The following is a 23618-nucleotide window of genomic DNA, read 5'->3' as shown; positions in this document are numbered from 1 at the left end:
GGCCTGAAGACTCTCCCGGGGCTGCCTCCTCTCCAGGCAGCGGCGTGAGCGACATCCTGGACTCGATTGATTAAAAAACTCTCCAGCCTTGATTGCCGCCTTAATCTGCTGGAGATCCTCCATAGAGAGTTCCAAGCCCTGCGAGAGTCTCTGGAGTTCAGCCAGCAGCAGGTGCGGGAGCTCGCAGCGGAGAACCAGTCCCTCAGAGAGAATGTCAAGACCCTGAGCAGTGACACCGCTCGTCTCTCCGAGGAGAACTGATCCATCAAGGAAACCCTCCTGGATCTTCATTTGAGGAGCACGAGGGACAATCTAGTGAAATTTGAACATTTCAAACAAAAGGAGCTGGTGTAGGGCAGAGGACGGGAGCTGAAGGGAACGCACTTCAGCGTGAACGACCAGTTCCCGGCAGAAATCCTCCGTAGAAGAAAGATCCTTTTCCCGCTGAGGAGGAAGCATCTCACCGCCGGTTCCAGAGCAGTAGTGGCCGTTGACAAACTGTACGTGGACGGCCGGCTGTTCCAGGACCAAGAGATCACCCCCTGGCTGTGATGAAGGTTTCAGATCTGCGCAGAGAACATCTGCGCTGCCCAGAAGAAACCAACTAAACTTATCTCAATGAATGGAAAACCGGATAATCAATAACCCACACCTCGATCTCAGGAAAACAGTTGTTTTCTTCACCTCTCACTCATGTTTCTGTTGTTGTTTTGTTGTTTTTGTTTTCTCTTCTTTCTCTTTTCTTTCTTTTCCTTAGTCCCCCCCCCTCTCCCCTCTCATATGTAAATCACTGAAAAGCAACGCATCCTCTGTAAGTATTTATTTATGCACGGAACGGGCGCGCACGCACACAAGCGCACACACGGGGGTGCACACGCAATCCCGCACACACACGGCGACAAACTGCAAACACCTCACACAGGCTCTCATAGGATGCACGCAACATGCAGCTCAAATAGCCAGAAAACGTTCACGCGTACACATGCACAGCGCTTCTCTGTGCAGCAGGTTTGCACTGCAGGCATGCACACACAGATTGGCACACACGCATTATTTAGCTTCACACCTTTCCAGTCAGAGCAGTTATGACCAGTCTTAACATTGTTAGCTGGAATGTGCGTGGACTTGGCTCTGGGCCAAAGAGGATGAAAGCGTTAACCCACCTGTGTGTTCTAAAAGCAGATATAGCTCTACTGCAGGAGACCCACTTATCTAAATCAGCTGATCATCTCCTGTGCTACTCACAATTTCCAGTCATGTATTCTGCTAGTTACAACTCCAAACAAAGAGGAGTTTCTGTTTTAATTAATAAAAACATTAAATTTACTCATAAGGATACAGTTACTGACCCAGAAGGTAGATTTGTAATCATTAATATATCCATTCAGAATACTGAGTGTTTATGGCCCGAATATTGACGACTCTTCCTCCTTTTACAGATTCTTCACCTCACTTTTGGTTCACTCTGACTCCACAATTATTATAGGAGACATCAATCTGATTCTGGACCCTGAACTTGACAGACTCAGCACAGCAGCAAACCAGCATACATGGCGGTCTGCAAGTATCCTAAAGCAGTACATGAATGATTTGGGTCTCTGCGACGCTTGGCGTTCATGTCACCCTAACACTAAGGGGTTCACCTTTTTCTCTCCAGTTCACCACTCACACTCCCATTTAGACTATTTATTAATTAGTAACTCTCTTTTGAAAGATATCTAAAGTTCCAACATTCATCCAATTATTATCAGTGACCATGCACCAGTTTCTATAAAGAATTTTAAGGAAATTTCCACACCCTCAGGTACAACCTGGAGGTTTAATACGTCTCTTTTGAAAGACCAAAAATGTATTGAATTCTTTAAAAAAGAGTGGGCAACCTTCTTAGAATTCAACAATACTCCGGATATTTCACCATGTCTTCTTTGGGAAACAGCAAAGGCAGTCATGAGAGGGAAAATCATTTCTTATTCAACGCATAATTAGAATTAGAAAATAAAATCAAAACTCTGGAGACTGCTTAGGCTGCTTCTGCACAGGAACACATTCTGGGACATCTGAAAACATCAAAACTGCAGTTAAATGACATCATCAATAAACAAACATAATTTCAAATACAAAGGCTACGACGTGAAAGATTTGAAAACTCAAACAAATCTGGCAAATTTCTTGCTAATCAGCTCAAAATTAATAAAGAAAAATCAACAATCACTTCCATCATTGACCAAACAGAAAATGTCACTCATGATCCGATCAAAATTAATATTGCGTTTAAAGACTTTTATAAAAACTTATACACATCACAGATTAACCCATCAGAGCAAAGCATCAACTCATTTCTTGATAAAGTAAACCTACCCAGATTAAATGACGATCAGATGGCAAACTAAAACTCACCGCTCTCGTTGTCTGAACTTCAAGAAGCTCTGTTACTTATGCCTCATGGTAAAGCACCAGGGCCCGACGGCTTTCCTGCTGAGTTTTATAAAGAATTTTGGGAACAGCTGGCCCCAATTTTTTCTTTTTTTGAAATGGTAACATCAAGGAAAGCCAATCAATGCCACCTAACATGAACTCCGCCAACATAATTCTCCTCCTAAAACCAGACAAAGACCCCACAATCCCTTCAAGCTATCTCCCCATTTCTTTAATCAATGCAGATGTAAAAATTATCTGCAAAGCACTAGCACAGAGACTAGAAAAAATCACTCCTCACATAATTCACCTCGATCAAACGGGATTCATCAAAGGCAGACACTCGGATGACAATGTCCGCAGACTCGTTAACATTATAGACTTTGCCAGCATTAAAAACCAGGAAATGACTATACTATAGCTGGATGCTGAAAAAGCTTTTGACAGAGTACCGTAATTTCCGGACTACAAGCCGCTACTTTTTTCCTGCGCTTACAGCCGTGCGGCTTATTCAGTGACGCGGCTAATTATTGGATTTTATTGGCGGCCGCCGTGTACGTATTTTTGGACACAGTGAATGGTTTGAATTCTCTAACATCAAACACAAGTCATTTATTTTTCAACACACCTCTAAGCAGCCAAACAGCATGGACCTGACTTCAGGTCTTAGACACTTCAGTCATGGTTCAACAAAACGAAACACGCATGTCCAGCCGCATCCCAGAATCCTTTGGTGCCATTAGACACAACGTGCACGTGATCGATCATCGATCATCAATATGATGAAGCTTTCAAGTTAAAAGCAATAGTTAAAAGCAGCGTGAAAAAATCACCAACGGGTTTGGAAAAGCCGGTCAGCTGCGTGACGGAGAGAACAGCGCATGCTCAGGAGTGCATTTACCTCTGAGTCATAGTGACTCGGCTGGCTGCACGTAAATATGTGGCAATAATATCAGCCTTTATTTTGTCGGGACACGACTGGAAACACAAATTGACGTGGTCGTTTTAACGGTTATTAAGGACTGAGCGGAGTTTTGCATTGAAACGCTCACAGCCTCCGTGTGAGCTGGAGACATGTCCTGCTGCTCATCACATAGAGCTGCGGGGCCGATGGAAGTCTGAAGGCTCCCACACGTAACAACTCATCCGCCCCTCATACACAAAACGTACAGTATTAAGTCCGATTGCTCTGCACAGACACAATTTGCTCCGTCCACCGGCGCAATGGGGACGAAGCGCTCCTCCTTGAAGCCGCGCTGGCCAGAGCTGTCGGAGTAGATAGGAAGGGGAGACAAGGAGCGCGCGGGAGCGCGGAGCGCAGAGGCGTCGAGCCATTCTGCAGGCTGCAGCCAGGGCTTACTCGAGGCGTCCGCGGAGCAAGTGTTTGTTGTGGAAGGAAACTTCTGACCCACGCGCCGCGAGGAGGCGCGCGTATCGCGCTGAGGCGCGCGCTTTTCAGTCGTCGCTGCTTTATTTTACTAGCGTGTTTTTTAACCAGCCCTGTTACTCCCATAACGCTGCCGCGACACAAGCGGAAGGAGAGCTTTACCCGTTCACCCCTCCATGCACCGCTGCTCATTCTTAAACACGTACAACAGAATGGCGAGCCGGGCGTTGGCCCCGCCTTTAGCCCCTAAGACTCATGGGAAATGGGGGATCGGGGATGTAAATTTCCTCATCATAACTGAGGGATGTAATGTTGATTATATGGTTACTGTTTGTAATTTTATGTGTGATACCTAGATTGTCAATAAGTTAAAAAAAAAAAAATAATAAAATAAAAACCATAACTGAGGAACTTGTGAACAGAATAGAGCTGCATACTGTTTGGCAGATGCAGATAGACTCAAAGACATGAGCGTGAGGCAAAAATGACTCCACCCACTGTGTGCTAATAAATCACACTTACACTCTGAGTCAGGAAGTGATCCGTCAGGATGACAATGTTGCCTAATTCATGCGGCTTGTACCCCGACGCGGCTTGTGTATGTATAAAATTAGTTAAACACGTGAAAATGGGTGGGTGCGGCTAATAATCGGGTGCGCTTTTTAGTCCGGAATTTACGGTACATTGGGAGTTCCTCATTGCTGCCCTCCATAAGTTTGGGTTTGGAGAATCATTCATCAATTGGATTAAAATATTATATCACATCCCCAATGCATCAGTCAGAACTAATAGTCAGACTTCCAACAAGTTTTTTCTTGGAAGAGGAACCAGACAGGGTTGCCCACTCTCTCCTTTTTTTGCTATATTTATTGAGCCTCTAGCTGCAGCAATAAGACAGAATGGGAGCATTAAAGGAATTAAAACCAAACACAGCCATCATAAAATTAGTCTCTATGCAGATGACATATTACTGTTTTTAAATAATTCATGCTCTGTAAATGAAACAGAAACAATCATTAATGAATTCTCCTCCATATCAGACTATGGAATAAGTCTGTTTTATTACCACTGAACAGTAATGCGGAGCAAAGACTCACAATACCAGTCAAATCAGGGAATATCAAATATCTAGGTATTTATTTTTCCCCCAAATTATCAGAACTGGTGCAGCTAAACCACACCCCATTACTGAAAAGCATACAAGACAATCTAACACGCTGGGTCAACCTGCCTTTGTCCCTTATGGGCAAGGTAGCCACGGTTAAAATGAAAATCTTACCTAAAGTTAATTATCTCTTCTCAATGATTCCCACACAACCGCCACTAAAATGGTTCAAAACATTAGACTCATCCATATCAAGCTTTTTATGGAATAATAAACCTGCAAGAATTAGTCTAAAAACTTTAAAATCTGCAAAAAGCTGTGGAGGCTTAGAATTACCTAACTTCCATAAATACTTTTTTTCAAATAGATTACAATACATCTTAAAATGGTTAAAAAATAACCCAGAAACCAACTCATGGTTAGACTTGGGACAGGCGTTATGTGGAAAGATCAACCTGTCAGATCTACCATTTATTAGCCAAACAGTTCAAAAACAGGATTGTTTTCAAAGTATTAATATAAACGCTACTTTAACAGCCTGGTGGGAATTTTTCTCAAAATATCAAAATCATCAATTCAACCGTGCAAAATGACACCCATCTGGAACAACCCAGACATCCTCATAAACAAAAAAATGATACACTTCCCAGCTTGGCAAACTGGAGGCGTAACACTAAAAGAGCACTTAATTATTGATAAAAGATTCATAACACCCCAGGAACTACAAGACAAACGTGTAATAAATAACTTCTTGGAATATCAGCAACTTAAATCAATTATTACCAAAAAGTTTAAATACAAAGACATTGATTTTAAGCTACCAGAAGCAGTTACCTCTATGATTAATTTTTCAATGAATAAAACTCTCTCCAAAATATATAAACTCTTATGCAATTTAGATAATAATATTTCACTTACAACAATAAAATGATTGCAGATTTGTGCATCAGCACAGATGAAAGCTTTTGGTCAGAACTTTGTCTAAACACCTTTAAACTGATAAAAAGTCCAAATTTGCAGCTAATCCATTTCAAAACACTTCACAGAATTTACTACACTGGACAGAGGATGTTCAAGATGGGTTTCAGTAACTCAGACATTTGTGAGCACTGCGATAGTAATCTACCTGACAGTTACATGCACGCACTGTGGTTCTGCATGTCTGTCCAGGCTCTCAATCACGGCTTCACCGTCACTTCGCGTCCTTGGTGACATGAGTGCCATCGATGTACAAGGAGGATTAGTATCTATCATTTTCATAACTCTTTGTCTTGCTAAAAAACAATTTTAATAAATTGGAAAAATATTAATATAAGTCAACACAGAAATCTGCTGTTTGATCATATCAGCTTGGAAAAAATGTAAGCCCAAAGTTCAAGTAACTTTGAAAGAATTCAGTCTCTCTGGTCTCCCATAGCTAACTCCATGACTTAGGGGGTGGGGGCCCTGTCGTTACTGCTCCTTGTCTGTCTGCCGGGGTTAGGGGTGGGGGTCGGGGCCTACCAGTGCCCGTTGGGGGGCGGTGGGGGACGGCTGTTTGACCACCAGGGGACAGTCTTATCAGCTGTCCCCAACTTACCCCTTACCTCATATAATCTCATTTTAGGGTGATGGGGGTGGGGGGTTTAGCCTGCGAGCACCTTGGAGGGAGGAGCTACTTGGCCGTGGTCCGCCTCCCATGGTTGCCGTATGGAATGCCCCCCCCAGCTCTCTTTAATCTCCTCACATGGAGAGGGATCCCTGAGCTTTCTGGCAAGGCCAAGAGCCTGGGATCATATCACACCTGAACCGGGGTCGTCCGTGTCCCTGTGCCCCTGAGTGCTGGGCCTCGCCAAATTTCCAACGGTGGCCGAGTCTGGTCGGGCCAAGTTTACAACACCCCTTGTGGACCCCCTTTTCTCTGGGGTGCCCCCCTCCTGGGCAGGGACGGCTGGCCCCTGCCTTGCTCCTTCCTGGACCAACCGTGGGCTGGGTGGGTGGCTGCCTGGAGCGCGGAGCAGGTCTCCCTTTGGGGGTACCTGGGGTGGGGCGGGGGGATGCCCAGAACGCCTGGGTGGTGATGGGGTGCTCGTCTGGGGCTGTGGGCACTCTTCTCCGGTGGGGCCCGTCATTGGGCCCTCCCGGCGTGGCATGGGGGCTGCTTTCCTGGTTGGGCTGGGGCTGCGCTCTCTGTCTCCCCGTGCCTCCCTGCTCTCTGACTCTGGGGGCCTCGGGGCGGTCCTGCTGGCCCTGGCCTGGGTGGCGGATGTGAGGGGACGGTTGTTCCCTGCCTGCTGCTGAGTGGCGTTGGGGGGTTCTGGCTGCCGCAGCTGCAGCGGCGGGGGTCTTGGTGTGGGGATGGATGGGAACTCTCCCTCCTCCTTTTCACATTCCACCATCCATTTTAGAAGAACATAAACACTCACTTAAGCACAGGTGTTAGCTCACCGTTGCACTTATAGTTTGTGTGATTGAATGAAATATTTCACACTAGTTGGTTTTAAGGCATAAGTATGCATGTGTGAACACTATTTGTATTGTGTACATGTTGACATGTGGACATCTTTGCAACCAACAGGTGTGTTTATAACATTTAAGTGTGTGTGTGGACAGGCCCCGCCCTTGTAGATTGGTATTACATCTAAACCTTACCTAAATGATAAACATCCAGCAACTTTTACCCCCCACCCATATTATCACCCTTCTAGCCCCCCCCCCCCCCCCCCCCCATCTAACATCCCTCTCTCTTCTTCCCTCCTTTTCCTTTTCCGTCCAGTCCAACACAAAAGACTTTCAAATATGAATAAAATGAATAAAGTTTGGCCTCAATTCCAAAGGGGGTTTATTCAGACATACCTCTGGTTTGTCAGAAGATTCATAACCCCTGTTGTTAAAGTAAAATATGTCCAACACAAGAGGCCTTAAGATGTCATCTGTTGGACAGGACAAGTTTAAAAAAAAAAAAAATCCAACATTGGATAACTTCTCACCTAAACTAGCTTAATTTGTTAAGTTAGCAGAAAATGTCCACACCAATAAACAAACTAATTTCACCCGGTACAAACACAAAACATTGGCTCACCGCTCTCATGGACGTATACTTATAAAACCTAACTGCTCTTGAAACATTGCGTTTGCTGCTCTGTTTACTTCTGTTTACAACTTGTAAGTTTAACAACTCCAAAAATGGCCTTCAAACAACGCCTCGGTCCACTCTTTAGAACAATCAGACTATTATAATATAATCACCTTATTTAATCACCTTAAAAAAAAAACTAGCCAGGAATCAAACAAAAAATGTTTTTCTCCAAAAATGTTCTGAAGAATGAGGAAGCAATTATTGATATTTCCCAGTAACCACAAAAACAAAAGGAATTTATCATAAAATTTAAACGAGATATATCCATCCAGTAAACTGCTTAGGAGATTCAATGTGGAATATGACAACTGTACATTCTGTGACTCAGACACAGAAACTACCCAACGTCTTCTCTTTCGTTATTCTTACTCCAAGACTTTCTGGAAACATCTTTTGGACTAGCTCTCTCCTCTTACTTTTGAAAACATCATCTTTGGGATCAACCTGAAGGACTCGCACATGGACTACGCGTTGAACAATCTACTGTCAATTTCAAAACAAGGGTGCAAGTTTACTATTGGACATATTCCAAAAATTAAATTTATTCTAGGAACTTTTTTAGAAATATGTTTAAGTGTGAATATGAGTGAGGGTTATTTTATTTATTCATGTCGTGATATTGTTATGTTCGTTAATTTTTGTCATTGTTAATGAAGACACTCTGATTGCCTGTTTGGTGATACGTTTGCAAATAAAGTAGAATTTTATACATCTGCCATCGAACAGCCTGCTGATTGGTCTAGATTCTATCCAATCAATTCACCATATTTATCTAACATGGTGTCAGCTACTTAGGCTCAGGAGCTGAACTGGCTCTTTATTTTACCCTGAATTTTGCTCTTTAGCTGAAGAAAAAATCAATTTTAATCATTTAAAAAATAACTTGTACTTTCTTTTTTTTAAGCATTGATTTAAAAAAAAAATCAAATTTGTGAATTTATGGCTGAGGATCAACTGAAACCGTAATTATGACATTATGCTAAATCAGGGGTGTCAAACTCAAAATCAAAGTCCCAGGCTAAACTCTATATCTATTGAAAAATTAACTGCAACTAATATGTAATGGTTAACTTTTGCATATTGTGTATTCTTATGTCATATTCTTTCGTTATAGCCATGTTGGCTCTGCACACAAGACAAACAGGTCTGTTCATTATACAGTATTCTTGAGCAGATAATCTGCCTTCCACCTGTCTTCAAAGCTCCTGTTCATCTTTCGTTTGGCCATTTTTGTGGAGGGTAAAATTAATTTGTCATTGTGACTGGAGTCTGGCTATCAACGACTGTCAACAGAAAAAAGGAACGCTTACCGGTTTTGACTGTGCACCTACATACTAGCAAAGCATTGTGGGATTTGTAGTATTAGCGGTACAGTATATACTGCGGGCCAGCTGTAATGCACATTTAATATGATCTTGCGGGCCAATTATAATTACACTGCGGGCCAAATTTGACCTGCCGGCCTGACTTTGACACGTGCGCACAATCAACAGGCCTGTGTGGTTTTGTCCAAAGTAAAAAACAAAATTATTTCAAAGATTTCAAAGATTTTTATAGTCAGTGTATTTCTACAGTGAAATTCCGTTGGCACTCAGTCAAAAAGAAGTAAACATCAAGAATCAATAAAAAAAAAAAAGAAGAATATAAAAAATCTGTAAAAAACGTTAGGAAGCTTTACATAAAAATTTCATAAATTAAACAGTTTTATTGCACATATAGTTGTGTGTTGTACTGAGGGGTGTCTGTGATGGATAAGATTTAAGTCAGTGGGAGATGGAAAGCGGGGGGGTGATGGAGACTACAGCTCTGGGGAAGAAGCTGCGTCTCAGTCTATTTGTCCTTGTTTTTAAAACCCGGTACCTTTTGCCTGATTGCAGCGGCACAAACGGAGTGTCCAGGATGGCTACTGTCTATGATGATGGCCCGTGCTCTTCTCTGTAGACGCTCTTTATAGACAGCGTCCAGGTCTGGGAGCTTGGCTCCCACAATCCTCTGCGCTGTCTTCGCCACCCGGGACAGGTCTCTCCTCTCCTCTGCTGTGCAGCTGCTGTACCACACTGTACAGCCCTGGCAGAGGATGCTCTCCACGGTGCTCCTGTAGAACTTCCTGAGAAGTCCCGGAGCCAGACCCGCCTTCCTCAGCTTCCTCAGGAAGAACAGCCTCTGATGGGCCCTTTTCACCAGTTTGGAGGTGTTCAGTGTCCATGTCAGGTTCTTGGAGATGTGGATGCCAAGAAACCTGACAGAGTCGGTCTGTTCCACCTCCTCACCTCTGATGTGGAGTGGGGGTTGAGTTGTTCTCCTGGTCCTCCTGAAGTCTATAATGACCTTGGTTTTGGTGGGATTGAGGACCAGATCGCTGGCTGAACACCACTCCTCCAAGTGTTGGATCTCCTGCCTTTACCAGGTTTCGTTATTGTCGGTAATGAGGTCAACCATTGTAGTGTCATCCGCAAATTTCACTATAGTGTTGGAAGAGTGGATGGGAGCACAGTCCTGAGTGAAGAGTGTGAAGAGGGCTGGACTGAGCACACAGCCCCATGGTGGGCCTGTGCTCAGGATTATGGTGTCTGATGTCAGGCTCCCCATCCTGACATTCTGGGGCCTGTTGGTCAGGAAGTCCATAATTCATGAACAGAGCGTGGATGAGATTCCGAGATTGGATAGTTTGTGGACCAGTTTGTGGGGGATCACAGTATTGAATGCGCTGCTGAAGTCCACAAAGAGCATCCTGACGTACAGTAGGTGTTTGGCTGCTCCAGGTGAGTCAGGGCTGTGTGGAGTGTGGTGGAAATGGCGTCCTCTGCAGATCTATTTGCCCGGTAAGCAAACTGATGTCTGTCAAAGTATGCGGGGATGTTATCTTTGATATGTTCTAAGACGATCCTCTCAAAACATTTCATTATCACCGGGGTGAGGGCAACTGGACGGTAGTTATTGAGTGTTGCAACAGCAGGTTTTTTGGGCACAGGGACGATTGTTGTGGATTTGAAGCAGGTGGGGACTGTGGAGAGCTGTAAGGAGAGGTTGAAAATATTTTTAAACACGCCAGCCAGCTGGTCAGCGCAGGACTTCAATAGACGGCCTGTCACCCCATCCGGTCCTGCTGCTTCTGCAGTGTTGATCTTTTTCAGGGTGGATCTCACCTCAAGCATGAGTGATGGCTCCCCCTCAGGCTGCACCCTGCTAGTAGGCTGGGTTTTTCCCTACTGCTTGTCAAAGCAGCCAAAGAAGAGGTTCAGTGTGTCTGGAAGATCCCTGTCCTGACTGACCTGTGTGGTGGTTCTGTTGTAGTCAGACAGAGTCCTGATTCCTCTCCACATGCTGCGAGGGTCGTTGTTCCTGAAGTGTCCCTCCATCCGTTGTCTGTAGTTGTCTTTGGCTTCTTTGATTCCTTTTGTCAGATTCTTCCGGGCTGTGCTGTTTTCTAGCTGGCTTACTGACCTGTAGGCGGTGTTCCTGGCCTTTAGCAGTGCCCGAACTTTTTCATTAAACCAGGGCTTCTGGTTGGGGAATGTTCTGATGGTTTTTTTGGGTACTGTTTCCTCTGCACAGAACTTGATGTAATCCAGTACAGCAGCTGTGTAGTCTTCCACAGCTGCTGTACTGTACTCAGGAAACACATCCCAGTCTGTGACTTCAAAACAGTGTTGGAGAGATGCGGTGGCCTCCTCACTCCACACCTGTACAGTGTTTATGGTGGGTCTGCTTCTGCACCCCACTGGTCTGTAGGATAGGGTCACTAGAAGAGAGATCTGGTCTGATACACCTAGGTGGGGGGCTGCTGCAGCTTTGTAGGCTCCCTTGATGTTTCTGTACACCTGGTCCAGAATATTGCTGTCTCTTGTGGGGAAGTATATTTAATATACAAAGCAAGCAGCGAGTCTTTGCACGTCCAATATGTGTTCCCTAAGCAGAGTAGTTCGTCTCGACTGTACTCAATGTGAGCATCCACAGTAATAACACAAAACAAGAAGACAAACAAACGGACAAACACGATCAAAAATCCAAGAAAAGATGACGAGTGCCGAGCCGCTGCGTGTGCATGCGCCGCCGCCATGATAGTGAACATGTGGTCTTATATTTTATTCATGAATAAAATAAAATTTTTTCTTTATATTTCAACATTTTATTCATTAAAATAAAACAATAGTTTAGATACAAATCTTAAACGTAATCAAATGGATCTTCCGGCTGGACGGAGTCGGAGCTCAGCTGTTTCTTTCTGCTTTGGACATTTTAAACACGCTGGCCGCTACACTACCAGAAATAAATACAAAAACCTGTTTTATTTTGTGCCTTTGTTTCTCCTTTTGGGTTTTACTCAGAGAGAAATGGGAAAAAGTCCCAATCTATAACAGAACCGATACAAAGTCTGTGTTTGCCTCCAAGCACGTCAATACTAGACACTTGATTGGATAGAATTTAGACCAATCAACAGGCTGTTTGACGGCAAATATAACAAGCTAAACTTAAATGCAAATTTATAGGTAGTGAAAAAGTGAGGTGAGACACAATTCATGTGGAAATATTTGTGTTGTAAATGCAAAAATATTTTTTTGAAAGCAAAAAAAAATTTTAATAGCAAATATTTAATGTTTTCCTTTGCTTCTTAGAATGTTTTGTTTTTCAATGTGTCGGCATAAATATCACTTCATAGAGATTGTGTCATCTTACTTCCGGGTTGGAAAAGAACTTTAAAAAAAGAACTAAACTTTACTTAAAAAATTGTTCCTTTGTGTGCCAAAGGTACTATATTATCACATACTGTACAGACCAAAAGTTTGAACACACCTTCTCATTCAAAAAGTTTTCTGACTATGAAAATTGTAGATTCACACTGAAGTCATCAAAACTGCATTCTCCTGATGAGCTTCTAGAGGTAGTCACCTGAAATGTTTTTCACTCCACAGGTGTGCCCTGTCAGGTTTAATAAGTGGGATTTCTTGCCTTCTAAATGGGGTTGGGACCATCAGTTGTGTTGTGCAGATATCAGGTGGACACACAGCTGATAGTCCTACTGAATAGACTGTTAGAATTTGGATTGTGGCAAGAAAAAAACAGCTAAGTACAGAAAAACGGTACAGAAAAACGAGTGGCCATCATTATTTTAAGGAATGAAGGTCAGTCAGTCTGAAAAATTGAGAAAACTTTGAAAGAGTCCCCAAGTGCAGTCCCAAAAACCATCAAGTGCTCCAAAGAAACTGTCTCACATGCGGACCCCCCCAGGAAAGGAAGACCAAGAGTCTCCTCTGCTGCGGAGGATAAATTCATCCGATTCAGCAGCCTCAGAAATGGCAGATTAACAGCAGCTCAGATTAGAGAGCAGGTCAATGGCACACAGAGTTCTAGCAGTAGACACATCTCTACAACAACTGTTCAAAGGAGACTGTGTGAATCAGGCCTTCATGCTAGAATATCTGCTAGGAAACCACTGCTAAAAAAAGGCAACAAGCAGAAGAGACTTGTTTGGGCTAAAGAACACAAGGAATGGACATTAGACCAGTGGAAATCTCTGCTTTGGTCTGATGGTTCAAATTTGAGATTTTTGGTTCCAACCACCGTGTCTTTGTGCGACGCAGAAAAGGTGAACGGATGGACTCTACATGCCTGGTTCCCACCATGAAGCATGGAGGAGGAGGTGTGATGGTGTGGGGGTGCTTTGCTGGTGACACTGTTGGGGATTTATTCCAAATTGAAGGCATACTGAACCAGCATGGCTGCCATAGCACCTTGCAGCAGCATGCTATTCCATTCGGTTTGCGTTTAGTTGGACCATCATTTATTGTTCAACAGGACAATGACCCCAAACACACCTCCAGGCTGTGGAAGGACTATTTGACCTGGAAGGAGAGTGATGGGGGGCTGCCCCAGATGACCTGGCCTCCACAGTCACCTGAACCCAATGGAGATGGTTTGGGGTGGGCTGGACCGCAGAGTGAAGGCAAAAGGGCCAACAAGTGCTAAGCATTCTGGGAACTCCTTCAAGACTATAGGAAGACCATTTCAGGTGACTACCTCTAGAAGCTCATCAAGAGAATGCCAAGAGTGAGCAAAGCAGTAATCAAAGCAAAGGGTGGCTACTATGAAGAACCTACAATATGACATATTTTCAGTTGTTTCACAGTTTTTTGTTATGTATAGAATTCCACATGAGTTAATTCACAGTTTTGATGTCTTCAGTGTGAATCTACAATTTTCATAGTCGTGAAAATAAAGAAAACTCTTTGAATGAGAAGGTGTGTCCAAACTTTTGGTCTGTACTGTACATGGTTTACTATAAAAGGTTTGAGAGTAGCATGATATAGGCCACATGTGTCAAACTCAAGGCCCGGGGGCAAAATGTGGCCCTCAGTGTCATTTTATGTGGCCCGCGAGAGCATAAAAGTTTTTAATTTCTCAAAATAAAAATTGTTGTGTATTTATTCATGTCTAGGGGGAATCTGACTTGAAATTTCAGATTGGGCAACTATACATTAGGACTTAAACACCGTCCATGTAACCTAACCTGACAGAATCAAATGTCAAAGGATTTATGCTAGAGTAACAAGCAAACTTGTTTTTTTAATTGTCACTTTAAAAGGTTATGATGAATAAATAATGAGTTAATTAACATTAAGGAGTAGTTACATTTACTTTTCATTACATTTAGTTACATGTATAAGTTCTATCTGGCCCTTTGAGGACAACTGTCCTGATGTGGCCCTCGGGGAAAATGAGTTTGACACCCCTGATATAGGCCCTTTTAATGTACTTTTGGTAAAAGGTGTCCAAAAATCTATGACGAGGTAATGAAGTAGTACTTTCTTAAACAGGTGTATTTGTCACAGCTTCTTAAGCTTCTTCACAGCTTTGAAAAAAAGTCTTTGTTGCTCTTTTTTTCGCAGAGTCGGACAGCCATTTTTTGCCTGACCCAGAGGGTGTTCAGGACACTTTGCGAGAACCATTGCCACCTAAACAGTCAGTCATACCTCCAAAATGGCTCATAAGCTCCACCCCAGAACCAGGAAGTGAGGGTTCAACTCGAACACTGTCCAACCACCCCACCACTCAGTACTCGTCTCTGTCGGCTGTGACTTCCAAACCTGTTCGGTTGGTGTCCTCTGCAGGGACCAGCACTCAGCAGGTTACTTTGACTTCCACCTCTCAGGCAGTCAAGCAGCCCCCAGTGCCTCCACCCAAGCCCATGAACCGAGGCAATGCAGGAACGCTGGGTAAGTGCCTCCACAAATGTGGAATGTCCACCACAGGAAGTATTTACAATTTATTGCGCAATTGATACTAGAGAAAGATTTGTGGTCATTCACACATCCCGGTAATGATGTTATCTGGACACTTTAACCGCTTCTTCCTAGTTAGTTAAAGCTACGCTTGAAATACTTTTGTAAGGTTTTGCAAGGATTACAGACACTCTTGGTTTTGGGCGGATGCCTTGCCTTGTTTACTGTACATTTGTCTCATTTAACAGTGCGCTTGAATTCCCACTTCATCAAAGTTTCCTGATTTGAATAATTGTTCTCACTGCAGCACATCTGGTGGGTTTTGTACCTTGTTATGAGGTTGTTCTTTTGAGATCTAACACTACTGTAGAGTTTTGGGAGCCTGTAAAGGTGCGTTCATACCAAACACGATTCGCGCGGCAGAGGCGGCCAGTTTCAATGTTAAGGTGCTTAAACTCTGGCTGCGTCGACTCATGTTCAAGCGGCCAATTTCCATTAAATGATAAATGGCGTATGGAAACACACACCACAATGTTGGGCTTTGGTATCAGGGACGCTCGTTTTCACATCAAGCTTCATCCCACTGTAGGTAGCAGACAAGCGCTAGTGAATAGTAAAAAAAATAAATAAAAAAAAGAATATTGGTGCATATAGACCAGCTGCGTCGACGCGCGTTTAAGTGGCCACTTTCAATGACATGTCTTTGGAAACGAGCATAGACCAGAATTTTGGGCTTCCCCATCTGGAACGCCTGTGGTTGGGTGTCGCTACGCAAGTATTTAAGTGAAATCGCTGGCTCTATGTACAAATCTGGCGTTCATTGATCACGCGCTAAAAGTTCAACCAGAATTTGACGTGCAAATCGCATTTAGTGTGAACACATCTTTAAGGAAACAAGCTGCATTTCAGCACATTTAAACAGATGTTTCTTTCTTAAATCAGTATCATATTTTCATATAAGCAGATACAATAAAAAAAGATATATAGGAGTTTAAAAACAATAATAGTAGAACTTCAGTCACTCTTTGCAAAAATTAAAACTTCATCTGTTTTTAAAAAAATGTTATATATACCAATGCAATAATTCCCCCAAGTTTATAATGTTGTGAATTTCACTCTTTATTGCCCATTTTAGTAGATAAAAAGATCTTTATTTTTATTAATAAGTACTGTATGTTCATATCCAAAGCTTTCATGAAAAGCTGTTGTTTTTGTGTGCAAGACTTTTGCATTTCATTTAACAAGCAGTCCTCAGACTGAATGTATACCTGGTCATGGAGTTCCACTGATTATTAAGGTCAAGAGGTTTTGTGAACAAAATATTTAGACTTAAACAACACAGCAACACACTAAAAGAGCACAAGTAAAATCTACTGTAATACAGTAGGACAGAAAAGTATTGTGCAAGTTCTTCCACTTAAAAAGACGAGAGGCCTGTAAATTTCATCAAATGTATACCTCAACTATGAGAGAAATGGAAAAAATCCGGAAAATCCCATTGTTTGATTTGTAAATTATGGTGGAAAATAGGTATTTGGTCACTTATTTAGGTCACAGACCTGTAACTTCTTCTGTAGAGGATCCTCCGTCTTCCACTCGTTACCTGTATTAATGACACCTGTTGGAACTTGTTATCTATAGAAAGACACCTGTCCACAACCTCAAAGTCACACTCCAAACTCCACTGTGGCCAAGACCGAAGAGTTGTCTAAGGACACCAGAAACCAAATTGTTGACCTGCACCAGGGCTGGGACTGAATCTGAATCTGCAACAGGTAAACATCTCGGTGTGAAGAAATCAACTGTGGGAGCAATTATTAGGGAATGGAAGACATACAAGACCACTGATAATCTCCCTCCATCTGGGGCTCCCTGCAAGATCTCACCCTGTGGGGTCAAAATGATCTCAAGAACTGTGAGCAAAAATGCTAGAACCACACAGGGGACCTAGTGAATGACCTGCTTAGAGCTGGGACCAAAGTAACAAAGTAACACACTACGTCCCCAGGGACTCAAACCCTGCAGTGCCAGACGTGTCCCCCTGCTAAAGCCAGTACATGTGCACATCGTCTAAAGTTTGCTAGAAAGCATTTGGATGATCCAGATTAGGACTGGGAGAATGTCCTATCGTCAGATGAAACAAAAATAGACCTTTTTGGTAAGAACTCTACTCATCGTGTTTGGAGGAGAAAGAATACTGAGCTGGATCCAAAGAACACCATACCTACTATAAAGCATGGGGGTGGAAACATCATGCTTTGGGGCTGTTTTTCAGAAAAAGGACCAGGACGACTGATCCGTGTAAAGGAAAGAATGAATGTGTCACGGCTGGAGGGACGGAAACCCAAGTGCAGATAGAAATCAGGCTGAGACTCAGCAATGCGCTTAGGGGCGATTTAATGCTAACAGAAAGCGCCACAAGGTGGGATCACAAAAACACAAAAAACTCCTCAAGAGAGGGAAAACTGCAAAAGGCAAAAAAAGGGAACAACTAAGCTCAGAAAAAGGCCAAAGGACAAAACAGACCTCAGTGTCGGCTGAGTAGGAAAACCACTGACTTAACAGGGACGCACAGACACTGAAGACTGAGTAGCATCAACTTAAATAAGCATGATTGCAAAGTTCAGGCAGCTGTGCACTCCTCCACAGAGAAGACCAGGCAGGAAAGGGAGGGGCCATCCAGGAGGAGTGACAGCTGACCTGCAAAACACAGAGGCAGTCAGGAAACAGAACAGAAAAAACACCACACTGTGTCAGAATGGAGCCATGTATAATCAGATTCTGAGTGACAGCCTCCTTCCATAAGCAAGGGCATTGAAGATGAAACATGGCTGGGTCTTTTAGCATGACAACAACCCCAAACACACTGACCGGGTAACAAAGGAGTGCCTTGTAAGACATATTTCACAGTTCTGCAGTGGCCTAGCCAGTCTTCAGATCTCAACCCCATAGAAAATCTTTAGAAAGGGAGTTGAAAGTCCATGTTTGCTCTAGAGGAGATCTGCATGGATAAATGGGCCAAAATACCAGCAACAGTTTGTGAAAACCTTGTGAAGACTCACAGAAAATGTTTGACAGCTGTCATTGCCAACAAAGGGTATATAACAAAGTACTGAGTTGAACTTTTGTTCACCAAATACTTATTTTCCACCGTAATTTACAAATAAATTATTTAAAAATCAGAAAATGGGATTTTCTGGATTTTTTTCTCATTTTGTCTCTTGTAGTTTAAGCATGCCTGTGATGAGAACTTGAAAAAGTAGTGGCTGACAATTCTTTTTTGCCCCACTCTACATGAAATGCTGCAGACTAATTTTTGCGGTATGAAGTGGCTTTTAGGAACCTTGACAACCCACAGCTGACATTACTTAAAGGGCATTAAACCTCCTTGATATCAAATATGCAAAAAAATTAGTACAAATTTCTGGGAATTCTTTATGTATTTCAAATCTGCTCTAAAACAGAGTGTGAAAAGTCTCACTCCGATTACCTTTTGATCTATTTTCAAAGTTTTTCCAGTGGTCAATTTTCACAGCCAAAATGAAAAAAACCTGTGTCTTTTCTAAGACATAGGATGTGCAGCAGCAGTATTCCATTAGAAATTTACCTCCAAGTTATGGGGGGGGACTGTTGGTGGTGAGTAATCCTGCACAGATTTCCCATGAGACCCTTGTTTAGATTCTCTCCCACTAGCTTACAGCCCCTCACAACTCCAAGCTAACATTATCGGTGCAACAAACACAGTGAGCAATGTTGGAGCTATCCTGTACAGTTTTAAACCAAATGCCAGCTCAGACAATGAAAACCAAGCTAACGGAAGAGTGTATAAAAAGGGAGAATACTTACTCTGTGCCAACTGGCCCGTCCACAACTCTAACGCAAATTTCTACTGAACTGATGTCGCTCTGCAGACTATATCCTAAAAAACATTACAGGTTTTTTTTATTTTGTTTGGCCACAAACTGCATAATTATAATGAAGAGACCACTGGGGGCACTTTTACAAGAGATCAAAAGATGGTTGGAGTGGGACTTTAAACCTCCATGTAGCTGAGTTCTTTTAAAGCCTTAGCTGAAAGCCCTCGTCTCCTCCTTGTTAGTCTCTGCCCTGCAGGGGGGAGAAAACGCACAGCTTCCGCTCTACTGGTCCTGCTGGAAGCGAGAGTGTGACTATGATGTCTACCTGTCCCTGCCGGTGTACTTGTGCCGGCGGGCCGGAGGCCTGCGCTCAGGTAAAAGGACGCCCCTGGTGTCTCAGCCTGGGTACCAGTCTCTGCACTGCCCCTTCCAGAGTCTGCTTCCTTCACCATGTCATGTCTTTCAAACTGCCAACATGTCTGTAAATTGCTAATCAGCCCTTAATGCTTTTCTTCAGGTGAAGTTGATAGGAGCCGCATGCAAATAACGGGCTGACAATGAGTGCGCTTTTTGTGTAGGAGAGCCTGCGTGAGTCCAGTTGACTGTTTGAGCGAGCTGCAGCTGTGGAGGACAAGGCATCCATGTTGGAAGCACTAATACACTCGCTTTCTGCTCAGGGGGCTGGACAGATGAAAGAGAGGGAACACAGGGCAGAAAAGAAGTGAAGGAAGGGGCGATGTGATCCATCGCAGGGCAGTCAACTGCATGTTATAACTCACACTGTGCCTCTGTAGCACTGCTCTGCTTTTAGGACCAGTGCTGCTCTACATGGTTTTCAAAGGCCATATGGAAAATGTACTGTAGATAATGTGCTTGAAATGAGCAGAAGTTTTGCACAAAATCTTTTATTTGGAAACTTTTGCACATAACAAAGCTTTGAGGTTGAGCATGTTTGTGTTTTGGATCTGTGATGTGAGGGCTTGCACTGCATATGCTTCATTTCTAGTGCAACCCTGTGATTCCTCTCCCTGTACTCGTGCTCTCAGTGGTTCAATCTCTCCTGACTGGTGCCTCACATCACAGAGGCAAATGGCCTGTGAATAATAAAGAACTTGCCATTAGGTCCCTCCAAGCATCAGCACTAAACATTTATGCATAAGATGTGTTTTATTTGTAGGTGACTTCACTCAGACTACAGGGGGCGCCAGTCATGTCGCCAAGCCCTCTCCCCCCATGCCTCCTAAAAGGACCACCCCGATCACCAAGCGCGGCATAGAAGACTCTGCTTTGAGCCCTTCCCCACACTCCCTAGAAGACCACAGCAGCCTATCTGTGGGGTTCCAGATGCCCCCTCCTCCCTCCCCTCCTCTGCCAACTCACATTCCCCCCTCCCCACCCCGCCAGCAAATACACTCCCACCACCTCCACCATCAGCACTCCTACCCGCACCCACTGCCCCAACCCATCCCAATGCTTTTCGACCTGCCAAGCCCCACCAACGAGTCCCCTCAGCACCCGGCCCCCGTCCCGCTGCACATCATGATCCAGCGTGCACTTTCCAGTCCTGGGCCGGCCCAGCCACACCCAGATGGGTTGCAGCGGGCCCACGCTCTGCTGTTTGAAACCCCCCCGGATTACCAGGGAGAGCGTGGCCGTCCTCTGCCCGTCAGCATCCAACCTCTAAAACTGTGAGTTTCTTCATTTGTCGAACAAAAAACATTCAGAAATGTGTGTGTGATTCTGCATCTCCACTGCAGCAGTGGGCGGAAATGTCCACTGCTGCAGTGAAATGATCACAGCGTTCATCCGATGCATCTGCTTTCTGTTTTTACATCAAAATTCTGAAGCGCAGAAAAAAATTGAAAGGGAAAACCAAGCATCCGTTTTATATCCCACTGTGCTGTTGGACTTGCTATCAATCATTAATTAAAGCTGTGATTGGTTATCAAGTTTTCTTTTTAACCTTGCATTCGCCACAGCAAATCAGCAGGTGATTTGGCACAGAGCTTTTACATTGAATGCCCTTTCTGACACAAAACTGTATTTTAAAGGCACAGAGAGACTCAGATAGGCAAAAGGTCTTGCCTAAGGACCCACACTGGTTTTTTCTTTAGCTCATTGCACGCTCTGGGCATCAAACCCAGCTTTCCTGCGTGAAAGTCCTACACCCAGCCAAGTATCATTAAAAAAATGACATGGATGAACACTCGTGAAGAGGGTGGATTTTTGTTTTATTGGAGATGTTGTAGTTCCGTGAGGAAAAGTGACATCTTCTAACTCACTGAAGATGACGTGGGCAGCTGTCCATGTCACCTGAAAGTGCAGCCTCTGCCTTCCAGGCTTTAGTAGAAAGTTGTGGACACAAACCACTGCTGAGCATTTTACTGCTGCCTCCTTCCTCCAGGTGAGAGCAAACAAAGATTCTAATAAATACTTTCACTACTGTATTTATAACACTTTTATTAAGTTCCTCTAATGCTTTAATAAATATTTTAATACATTTTTAAAAACACTTTTTGTTGCCCATTTAACCACAAACATTCATATTTCTTCATTAAAAACTGATTGTGCATTTTCTCACATTTAGGTACCTGGAGAGAGAACAGAAGCTGGGGAAGTTATATTTATGCCTTAGGGCAGTGGTCCCAACCTTTTTGTCACTGCGGACCGGTACAACGCAAAACACGTTTACCATGGGTGGTTGAGGTGTATCACGTGATGTTTGGTGTCGCGACTTTGACGTGCTTTAAATGTGACTGATGTAACAGAGAGAATCCGGTCACTTTTCAAAATAAAACGTTTTTTTCAAAGAAAGAAAACAATAAAATGGAAATTATTTTTTCTTTCTGTGCGTCCCGGTCCTAAAATTTCCCGCGGACCGGTACCAAGTGTCCCGCGGCCCAGTACCGGTCCGCGGCCCGGTGGGCTGCTGTCCGGTGCCGATCCGCGGGCTACTTGGTACTGGGCTGCAGGCAGAACTTCGATTATTTCCATTTTGTTTATTTTCTGATACTGACGGAAGTTTTATTTTGGTTTAGTACCGTATCTGAAAAAGGTTTGAGGTTTGCTCCTGATTGAGTCTGGCTAATTTGTCTGAGTCTCAAACCTTGCGTTTGGTCTGTATTCAGACTGGCATCAAGCGGACTATTCTGTTACAGACCAAAGCTTGTAAACAAAACCATATGACTAAAGATCTCATCTGTCATTGGCCAAAGACGAAGGTGCTCCACTTTACAATCCTTTAAGTGAACTTATTAAACTTTATATTTTGATTACCAGTTTTGAATATAAACACTTTTTACTTGTTACTTTGGTACGGCTGTGTTAAAATAAAGGTAGTAACAAGTAAAAAGTTGAACCCTTTTTTCTTTTTTATAACACATAATCGTTGCTTTATTGCTACACGTCGGCTACGGTGGCCGTTTTGGTTCAGTTGTTCCGCTCCGAGGACTGATTGTATTTAGACTGAGGAATCTCCGCGCTAACCAAAGCTTAGTGAAAAACGAACTCTGGTCCACTTTAAGCGGACCAAATGTGTCCATTCTGAATCCAACATTAAAATGGAAATCTTTATTGAAAAGATGCTGCTCATTTCATAATATGCATTTTCTGATCTTTACCTAAAGAATTGTATTAAGCCTCTGAAAAATGCATTTTGCACTGGCTCGTAAATTTAATGCGCTTTGATTTTTCTGTTGGCTTGCTGTCAATAAATTGAAAATGTCTTTTAAACAGTAATTCTTGTATTCTATTTTTAAATCTCTGTGTGTTTGTTGGTGTGTTAGTTCTTCTATAGCACGAAAAATATTTTAAACGCTTTAAGTTCCTACTTTTAGTAATATCTTAATTTCCTATTTATGATTTTTTTAAGTTAGACTACCAGTAATGTGATGAATCCACATTTTAATCTCACTGAGGTCAAAGTGTGTTATGGAAGACTAACAGAATTAAACATCTAGAACATATCATTCAAGATAATACATTTGTATCTTTTGAAAACCTAAAAGGATGGTATGAATTAAGTAATACATTTTATTTTAGAATATCTGTAACTGAAATCCCTAATAAGTACAAGGTTTGATCCAAGTCATATGACACTCCCTGATACAGTGAATACATTTCTTTTTTTTTTTTATTATTTATTTATGTTTTCAGTTTTACAGTACAAAACAGTACAATAAACATTATAATTTGAATTTGCATAGAAGTTCTTAATACACAAACATAGAAAAGTGTTTTTTTTGTTTTTTTTGTTTTTTTAACAAAATATAAGAACATTGAACTATAGGAGAGACCACCATCGTGATGCCACGCCCCCGCCACGTTGCGAGTCGACACCATAAGCCGCGGTTACATGTGCAAAATATCTTGATGGGATCAATGGTCGGATTAGAATCCAACCGTGTTCATGGGCCCAGAAAAATGTTTTCAGAATATAAAAACGTTCACTAAGGTCACACTTTCCGTCGGAATAAATCATTCGCACATGCGCAGTAGGGTTTGAAAACCGGAAGGG

The 23618-nt window shown here is 43.0% G+C and overlaps 1 protein-coding gene across 1 annotated transcript in view; it reads left to right on the top strand.

The window, feature by feature from the left end:
• phactr4 (phosphatase and actin regulator 4) overlaps positions 1-23618 on the top strand; it is a 126930-nt gene that overhangs the window by 67634 nt on the left and 35678 nt on the right. Inside the window, exons 7-9 of the mRNA XM_023964259.1 lie at positions 14913-15239; positions 19345-19476; positions 20280-20790. Coding sequence (XP_023820027.1) covers positions 14913-15239; positions 19345-19476; positions 20280-20790 — 970 coding nt within the window. The remainder of the gene's footprint in view (positions 1-14912; positions 15240-19344; positions 19477-20279; positions 20791-23618) is intronic.

Source organism: Oryzias latipes, chromosome 16 (genome assembly GCF_002234675.1).
Source record: "Oryzias latipes chromosome 16, ASM223467v1".
NCBI classification, from domain to species: domain Eukaryota; kingdom Metazoa; phylum Chordata; class Actinopteri; order Beloniformes; family Adrianichthyidae; genus Oryzias; species Oryzias latipes.
Note: the sequence above shows the minus strand (reverse complement) of the source record. Positions and strands in the feature narration are given on the sequence as shown.